The 9,519-nt window shown below is 38.9% G+C and overlaps 1 protein-coding gene across 1 annotated transcript in view; it reads right to left on the bottom strand.

Annotated features, from left to right (window-relative positions):
- Positions 1-806: 806 nt before the first annotated feature.
- Positions 807-9,519, bottom strand: part of LOC129235536 (homeotic protein proboscipedia) — a 60,958-nt gene continuing 52,245 nt past the window's right edge. The window contains exons 2-6 of the mRNA XM_054869430.1: positions 8,289-8,446; positions 8,074-8,188; positions 2,884-3,015; positions 2,630-2,799; positions 807-2,550 (exon numbers count right to left, since the gene is read on the bottom strand). Of these exons, the coding sequence (XP_054725405.1) occupies positions 1,018-2,550; positions 2,630-2,799; positions 2,884-3,015; positions 8,074-8,188; positions 8,289-8,446 (2,108 nt within the window). The 3' untranslated portion in view covers positions 807-1,017. The remainder of the gene's footprint in view (positions 2,551-2,629; positions 2,800-2,883; positions 3,016-8,073; positions 8,189-8,288; positions 8,447-9,519) is intronic.

The raw sequence follows: 9,519 nt of genomic DNA, 5'->3' as shown, positions 1-9,519 counted from the left end.
TGAATATAAATAGTGAAACCTGAAGGAATGTAAATTTTTACATGGTCTATTTTAAAACAACATATAGGCGCGCCTATTGAAATACCTTTGCATTTGTTTTTTTTTTCTTAAATATATTTTTACTTTTTTGAAATACATTTGCGTTTTTCAGAAATACAGTGAGACAGGTGTAGTATTTATATTGCCAACTTCTTCAAGTTGATTTGTATTGAGATGATCACGTAGTCGGACGGTGAAAGTTTCCCCTTGGAATTTGGTAACCGAAACGTTTAAAAGAGCTTTCTCAATCGACTTTATAGATGTCGGGAGGTAAAGATCTTTCACAGTAAAACGAGTCGAAAAAACACTTTCTCTTCCACGTCTGCCTGCACCTTGAGATACAAGATTTCAGTACAGGCTGAACCCTGGTTTCCAGTTAAACTAAGTTTATATGACCAATTCTGTAGGGTTAGACTTAATTTAAAAACTAGCCAATCTAACCGTCTAATCTTCGCTGAAAACGTTGTCCTGAGGTAACATAAATAATCATTTTATTTTTCCCATTAAATGATGAAATTAAATTCGCACTTTTTAGATCTTTTTTGAACGTGATTTACAATTATATTAAACTTTCTCATCTCATTTTGCTGCTTCTAAACGAATTTTAAGATTTTTAAATAACTTTTTAAAAGTAAATAAATTCAGCATTAACACGTGGAAATTAGTCATTTATACAAACAATTTCTCTTCTTTTAAAGAAGTTGTCTAGATGAAAGCTTAGAAGAGCTGGGCGTTTATTATATTTTAGTACGACATGTAGACTCTACATCGTTTCGCTTGTAGATGTTAAACACCTTTTTGCCACTTCTTAATTTTTGGAGTTTAGATACTTTCGAGTTAGCGTGAGGAAATCTTACCCCGCATATAAATACACAGCATATACATTCACACACACGTATATGTGTACATATGTATGTATGCACTTATGAATGTGTAGTGTAGCCGTTCTAAAATTGCCTTTCAACCGCTTTAGATGAACTAACTTAACTGATAGTATTCAGGTGCAAAATCATTAGCCAGATTGCTGAGGAAGTTAAAGTCCGATGAGCTGTTTGAGTTCTCCATGCCGGTGAGATTGCCGCCAGTACCAGTGCCGGGTCCACCATTGCCGGTCATTGGATATGCTGGAGCATTAGCTGGCGTGCTCCCGTTAATGGGAAAGTTATTGGCGCCTATGTTCATATGCGTTGTTGGCGGCTGGTGATGCGGGTGCAGATGTGGATGGTGGTGCGGTGGCATGGTCGGTTCCGGCTGCATTTGTGGCGGTCCATTCTCGTAATAGCTGGCGAAGCTACCATAGCTGCCGTCGCAGTTTTCCATTTGTACACCTAGAGCGCTGGCATTTGGCGGGATGTACATATCTGCCGCTGCCGTTGTCGGCTCTGCCGCCACTCCTATCTTCACGTGTGGCGAGCCATCGGCCATGTATTCTGCAGCTATGCCACCTATATGCGGATGGTGTTGTTGTTGGAGTTGATGAGTGTCATGCGCTTGTTGCGCTTGATGCTGGTGAAACTCGGAATGAATTGATTGCTGATGTTGTTGCTGTTGGAAGTTCAAGTGGTCATAATAACTTGCGGTTTGAGTCTTGGCTTCGTAATAGCTGCTCCCTGTATTCAGAGAAGTCACCTCAAATTCCCCATCATGGTGCTGAGGATGCATGTAACCGCTACCATTGTCCACCGCATGGTGATTATAATTCATGTAGTGCCCAGCGACACCTGGCGGCGGGCCGGGTTCACCACCATGACTGTAGAAAGCTTGCTGATGTGGTGGTGCGTGTGATTGCTGATGTGTTTGCGGAAGGTGGAATGCATTAGTTGCCGTTGGTTTCGCAGCCTGGAACTCGTGTTGAAGTTTAACATTGTGCATGTCTGGTGAAAGTTTGCTGATGAAATCCGGTTTGGGACTTCGATATTCACCATTCGGCTGATGCTGTTGATGGTTTAATTGGTTGTTATTAGGCATTTGCTGTAGCTTGTGTTGTGGTGGCATTGGCAATGTCAGATTTTGTCGATGCTGTGGAGACCCCGATGCGGCGAATTCAGTGTCATATTTGCCGTAGTAGTTGTGTGGCGACTGAGTTTGCGTTAACTGAACTTGCGCCTGGGATTGTTGCTGCATTTGTGGTTGTTGATGTTGCTGTAGCTGATGATGAAGGTGGGGTCGCTGCTCTGGTTGAAGGCTATGCTTCGGATAGTAGCCCCCATGAAAATATGTGGCCATTCCAGCTCGACCGCCGGCATCGTTAATATTTGCCGCGTTCGCATTGTTGACATTTTGGAATCGTTTTCTCCGCGGACCACCTTCACTATTGGGGCCACTATTCGAATTCGCTGTCGTTTGGCTGTTGTGTGACGAGGTGTCTGAGTTCCGACGGTATCCACCACCACCAGCCGACATAATGGCATTGTTGTTATTTCCGCCATTTGCATTGCTGACCCCCGTAGGAGAATCATAAGAGAACGGTGATGCTTTGGTGGACGTGGAAACTGCTTCTTTTTTGACAACCTACATAAATAATTAGTGCAAACAATGATGAACAAATGAATCACTAAATGTATTTTCAATTTAATTGTTTAGCACATACTTGACTGTCATCTTTTTTCTTCACTTTAATGGGACTCTCGTCGAGGTCTTCTTCGAAGCTGACACTGGAAGCCACACTTGAATCGGCACTTATTAAATTCGAGGCAGACACCGTTGAGCTACCGAGGAGATTCGATGAAATACCTGATTCAAGGGTGGAGTTAGGCGTTACTGTGGAATAAATAATTCCAAATTAGAAAACAGATTTTTAACTTCTTTTGTTTTGCTTCACATTATTTGTAATCAGTTACTTACAACTTCCTGCGCTCGCATTGTTGTTGGTCGCACTCGGTGTGTTGTTGTTGTGCCCTCGTGAATTCGAGGTGGAATCTGGTATATCATCTGATGGCAGTTCACAGCCTTGACATGATTTCTTTGAGTTGGAGTCTATTTGAAGTTGTAAAAGGAATGGAAAGGGAAGCAATGAAATAAAACGGAAAGAAAGTGTAAATTAAACTAGAGAAAGGCAATACGAGTAGATATCCAGGGTGTTCGGGTTAGGAAATATTTTTTTCATTTACTTTCTTCTAATATCAAATTTTGATTCACAATATACATATGCACGTATATATAATAAATAGCGATAATATACGAGCGATAGGAACAAAACGAAAATAACAACGATGGGAGATATCAAATTGATACTAGTTTTATTTTGAAGCTAGATTTATAACACCTGAAAGATAAAATCACCGATCGAGCATGTCGAAATGGTGGGCTGTTTAGCGTAGACTAAGAACTTGACCTGACTTCAGAGAAAATAATCGAGAAAACAATTGATGAACGCTCGCCGTGAGATGAGCCCGTGGTCGAATTTCTTTTTCAAATAGGATACCTAAATTCGCAGAAATATACTTGGAGGTTTGTTTTTGCCCTCTCTAAGTCAACTTATTTATTTTGATATTTCACGTCCACAGTGGATATTGAAATGTGCGGAATAGTGCATAGGCACCAACCAATCTCATACTTTATTTCCATTTTGAGTGAAACTTATTTTATAAATACACTGAAAATAACAGGGCCACTATTTTTTTTTCTGGACTTGATTTTCAATAAAGGAAGATTAAATTTATAGGGTTCAGCACCCGAAGTGTAACCAATTAAAAAGGCCATAAATTTAGTTTGAAAATTACTTTTATTCAATTCAAAGTAAAAAATGTATGAAAATAATACAAATTACGAATCAATTTATTTTTGCTCGATATGACTACCTTTTGCCTTGACTATGGCCTTGAAACGGTCCAGAAACAAATTGCAAGCTGCCCAAATGTGACTTGCAGGTATTTTGATCCAGCTGCGGAGACTGGTGAATCTTTTAGTTCTGACCTTGCTCTCCAAAATGGCTCAATGAGAATAATCCATCGGATTCGCGTCTGGTGAATTTGAGAGCCGTTGTGTGGACGTTATGAAGTTCGGAACGTTGTGCTTTAGCCATTCTTGGTGCACTCGATCTTTGTGCGACGGTGTCGAGTCCCGTTGAAACGTCCATGGTCTGCCACCTAAATGTTTGTCTGCCCACGGCTTCAAAGCAACCGCATTTACCTTGACGCCAGGCACGATGAAAACGATTGGAGAGCGCGAATCTGTGTTTCAGCCACCCAATTCGGGAGTTTACGAATTGCTCAAGATGAAAAATTGTCTCATCAGAAAACATAATGTTCGGAAATTGACCGCTTTCGGCCAACCGAAGCAACTCCTTCGCTTTCTCATGTCTGACTTTTTGCTGCTTTGGTGTGAGATCATGCGCCTTTTGTCCGTATAAGGGCAGAAAGATTGGTAAATTTCTTTGTGTTTGGCATGCGTTTGAATGGGGGAAGCCGAGTGATTTTCCTTTTCCATCACGACAACGCACCAGCTTGTACCTCAGCAGTTGTGGTGTCTCAGGAGGTGATTGCAGAAACGAATGCCTATTTTTCAGATTGGACGAATCGTATTACTCGGAAGGGATCAGGAAACTAGAACAGAGTTGGACGAAGCGCATTAGCTTAAATGAGACTATGTCGAAAAATTAAAAAGGTTTACCCCAAACCATTAAGTAGTTTTTATTTTTTCACGGACTTTTCAAACGACCCTCGAGAAATGAAAATCATAAGGTGTTGAAGTACGAGCTTGTTGTTGTTGTTCTTGTTGTTGTAGCAGTAACTTTGTTACTAACTTTGTTAATTACTGTTACTACGAATTTATCTCCTACTTAGATTATCCACTTTTGAAAAAGAAACGCGATTTTTAACTTTAGGTTGTAAATTTGACTCTGTTTTTGTAGTTAAATTTTTTTAGTGATAAAAAACAGTCACTGATTATTTGTTACGGTTGTGGGAAGCAAGGCGAACATGACCGCACAATTTTAGCCAGCACTTTACGATCATAGGAAGTAAGAGAGTGCAGAGCTGTTCTAAATGATCTGACTAAGCAGGACATCACGAACGTTATCTGATCTGATTCCAAAATATGCCTCTGTCTCGGCGATGTCTTCCTCGTTTGAACTAATTTTTTTCCCCGGGAGTCATTTCTTCATGTTACGGAACAAGAAAAAGTCGAAGGGAGCCAGATCAGGTGAGAACGTGGGGGGCGGCAGCAATTCAGAACGCGATTCATGTAGTTTGGCGGCGACAATTCCGGATTAATGTGCTGGTGCGTTATCGTGGTGAAACAGCAACTTCGTTTCGCCAAATGCGGTCATGTCTCCTTCAATTTTTTGTGAAAGCGGTTCAGTAACTCACTGTAGTATTCTCCAGTGATCGTTCTTCCTTTTTCTAAAAAGTCTATGAGGATGACATCGTTGCATATCAAGAAATCGTCACCATGACCTTTGCGGTCGATGGGACCGTATTCGCCTTTTTTGGAGCAGATTCACCGGCAGAAATCCATTGTTTTGATTGTTGCTTCAGGTTTCATCAACGCTAACCACTCGACGCAAAAATTTCTGCGGATCTCGCTTAAATTGCTTCAAACATTGCTTCGAAGGTAATAGTCTCACCCACTTGTTGTTGCTTGTGAATAATCGAGGCACCCATCGGGTCGATAGTTTTTTCATCCCCAACTTTTCATGCAAAATATTAATTGCCATACCTGTCGACACACCTATGGCCTCTGTTACTTCGCGCAGTTTCAGTCGTCGATCAGCGAGAATCATGTTGTGGACTTTTTGAATGATTTCCTCGGTAACCTCGTCTGTAGGACATCGCTCCTCATCAAAAACGGATATTCGCCCACGTTAAAAGTTTTTGAACCAATATTTAACTGTGGTCATAAAAGGCAAAGCGTCCCCATAGGCAACATCAAACTTTGCTTTCATCTCCTAGTATTTTTTCCCATCCAAAAACAAAAAGCGAATTACCGAACGATTCTCTTTTCCCATTTTAGCGAAAATCTCGAAACACGTCTTACTCGAATAGCTGCCAAATCCAAACTAACTAAATCAGTCTGAAATTTGTTTTGATAGATGCAGCACACGATGCTAACACCAACTTCCCTCAGGAATGTCTTCTGTCATCAAACACGGGTTCTTATTGAACCGCTCCACAGTGCGGCCGATTCCCAAAAAGCTGGCCAAAAGTCGAAAAAAAAGTTTCTAGATAGAGCTTTTTTGTCTTTGGGTTGGCTACAGTAATGCCTTGAGTAGTGAAAACCGTTCATAGCAACGTCCTGTACCCTAAGTATCCTCTGTATTTTCAGTCGCAACGTGGCCTTCGTTTGAGCATCGTATTACTGTCGATGAATAGTGAAAGTTGTACAGATTTGAAAGATTTTGTAATGGAGTAAATTGAACAAAACCAAATGGAATCATCTTCGGAAGGTTAGTAAAATACGAGAAATCTTTAGTACATATCAATACCTCGACACAAAATTTTTAGCTGCAGCAATACGTAGATACATTTTTTGCAATTTTTTTTATAAAATTTGAGTTTTCAAACTGTATAGTAATACAACGCCGTCATATGCTGCTTTGAAACCTATTAAAGGTTACTCAAAAAAGTAATGGTTACTGAATAAAACAAGATTCAGCTGCTACCACTTGCTACCTTGCGACCCCGAAAACATATAAATTTACATGCATCTTGATTATGTTCTAGAATATACGCTATTTCACGTGAGGGGGTGGCCAATAGGGGTGGAAGGGGGTGGATTTTCAAAATTTTAAGATCAAATTCGTAATCAGCGACCCCGACAACCTCCGAGTAAAAAATTTTGAATCAATTACTTAATTTTTTGAGTTTTGGCCAGCTTTTCGGGAATCGGTCGCACTGTGCGCTCTCGTAGCCCACCTGCTATAAAATGCTAATTTTCAAAAAATAAATATCGTGATATCATTTATATATGAAGAAAAATTGCTCCAATTCGTTGTACCAATAATAATAAACCCAAGAAAAGATATCCGATGCAATACAATTTTGAAAAATGGGTGATGCTATGCCTACTTTTGGGTAAATACGTGTATCTCAATAACGACTTAAAAAAACTCTCCGCATGTTAGTGTAGGCCCCGCAATAAAGATCCTTCAAAAGAGGCATTGAGATCGAATAAAACTACAACCACTTTTCTATAAGTTAAGAATACATTTCCTTATTAGCCTCATTGTGTATGAGTTTGTAAGATTCCAAAAATTAACAGCCAACTCAGGTAAAGTTCTACTAAAAGGTGTGTGGATATATATGTATGTATGTACATATATATGTACTCATTACTGGTTTGTACTTAAAATTTAATACTTTAAGATGTCCCGGAAGACAAGTCAATAGAATTAGTTAAATATATACTTTTTTATGAAAAAGGTGAAATAGTGACTCGTCGGCTAAATAAAACATTAATTCACAAGGGAAGGTAATGATGACTTACTCAATAAAAAAAAAACTTTTTGATATAATCAAATGATTAGCAGGTGCAGTGGTGGCATTTCTGAAGATTTAATGTAATAATACAAGTACGAGTATAGGTATGCCATTTAGTTTGTGCTGAGATAGGCCATAAGTAACTGGAACGCAAATAAAAACCACATAGCATATGTGTATGTGTATGTGTGCAACACACTTCCGAAGTATGTATGGGATGTACGTATGGATGCTTATAACCATGAATTACAAATGTACTATATCTTGTTTCGCTGGAAGGGTTGTAATATACAGAAGGGATTATCTTGAATGTGATTATGGTGTACAACATTGGGGTGTCAACAGCGCAAAACAAGCCGCGAAACCATTGACAATGATTGATAAGACTTTTTTTATCACTTTACCTAATTTCTTGCAAGTAGTTGATGGAAAAGCGTGAATATTGTACTTTTCTGCTTTGAAGAATTTCACGTGCATTAAGAGCTATGTAAATCTGCTTTAAAAAAAAAAACAATTTCAGAGACGGCTACAAAACATTGAATGTACATAGGATTTAAGTGCCAAATAAAGTACAAAACGGACTATCCTAAAGAGAAATTAAGAATACGGCACTTACTACTATCAGACTGATCATCATCACCTTTTAGACTGTCTTTGTTGTCTTCATCATCGGTCTTGGAAAGAGTTTGACGCTTATGCTTCATACGGCGATTTTGAAACCACACCTTGACCTATAAATAAATAGTTTTAATATATAAGTACATGTTTTTATTGTTTAAGTGAATGACACTTTTGTTATGGCGTTCTCTAACATTTTCAAAATGTGCTCACCTGTCGTTCGGTCAGGTCTAGGCTCGCTGCAATTTCAATACGCCGGGGCCGGCATAAATACTTATTGAAATGAAACTCTTTTTCGAGTTCCAGCAGTTGTGTATTGGTATAGGCAGTGCGCAGACGTCGGGGGAGGCCATTTTCTGGAACGAATTCAGCTGCAATTGAAAATTGCATTTTCTTGATATTTGAGTAAATGTGATTTTGAATTGAGTGTAATTACAGTTCTGTCAGCATAGAAACAGAGCTGAAATGCTTTCTAAAAAATATATTTTGCATTCATTTTTAAGCGAATTAAATTTTATATATGTACGCAATTTCTTGCTTAGGCTAGTTATGATTTTATATGTAATTCATTAACGAACTGTTGAGTGTTACCCAACTAAATACAACTACATGCACTTTTAACAAAACTGAATAATTTTACATCATTTTCACGAATAGATACTTTGGTGCTCTGCGAACGTAAACCCAGGAGCATCCGCAAATACTTACAGTTGTTGAGTAAGTTGTAAGTTGCGCCCAACTTCCACCGAAAATTAATTAACGAAATTCTAATCAATCAATCAGAAGTTGTCAAGTAACTGCCAAACAGAGCAGTTTTCTCAGAGCAGCTTTATGGGTTGTTGAAATTTTTCTGTAAGCAATTGCCTGAAGAATCTTTTTTTATAGTGTGAGATGACACTTCACTTTTACGGTAATTGAGCCTTAAAAATAAGAACAAATAATCAATTACGCCTTAAAACAAAGGAAGCGAAGCCGGCTTGTTGCAAGAAGTATCGAAAATGACTGAAAATGGCTCAATAGTTAAATAGGGTTTGTATTATAGAATGGTTCCAAATGAACTTCCAAATCGAAAGAGCAAATACCATAAACTATGTCTGGCAGTTTTAACACACATCTCTGCACACATTCAGTTTTGATATACAGCTAAATGTCTGCTAGAAGTGTTCTCTGCTGCCGGAATTTACATAGTACACATAAATAGTTTTGAACAAGCCCGAAGTCATCACGTGCCCCCATTGCATACAGACGCATTTATGTATAATCAATTTACCCACACATTGGCACAAACGTACTTGTGCATACAACAATCCACTTATATATGTAACAAGCTTAGCAGCATCAAACCTCCCGTCATCTCGCAAACCAAAAAGGTGAAGCGCACAAAAGCAGAAAATATGATTTCCTTTTCGGCGACGAGTGAAAAGATAATTTTCTAAATATGCCT

This window comes from Anastrepha obliqua, chromosome 1, assembly GCF_027943255.1.
Source record: "Anastrepha obliqua isolate idAnaObli1 chromosome 1, idAnaObli1_1.0, whole genome shotgun sequence".
Lineage (NCBI taxonomy): Eukaryota > Metazoa > Arthropoda > Insecta > Diptera > Tephritidae > Anastrepha > Anastrepha obliqua.
This window is presented reverse-complemented; position numbering and strand designations above follow the sequence as displayed.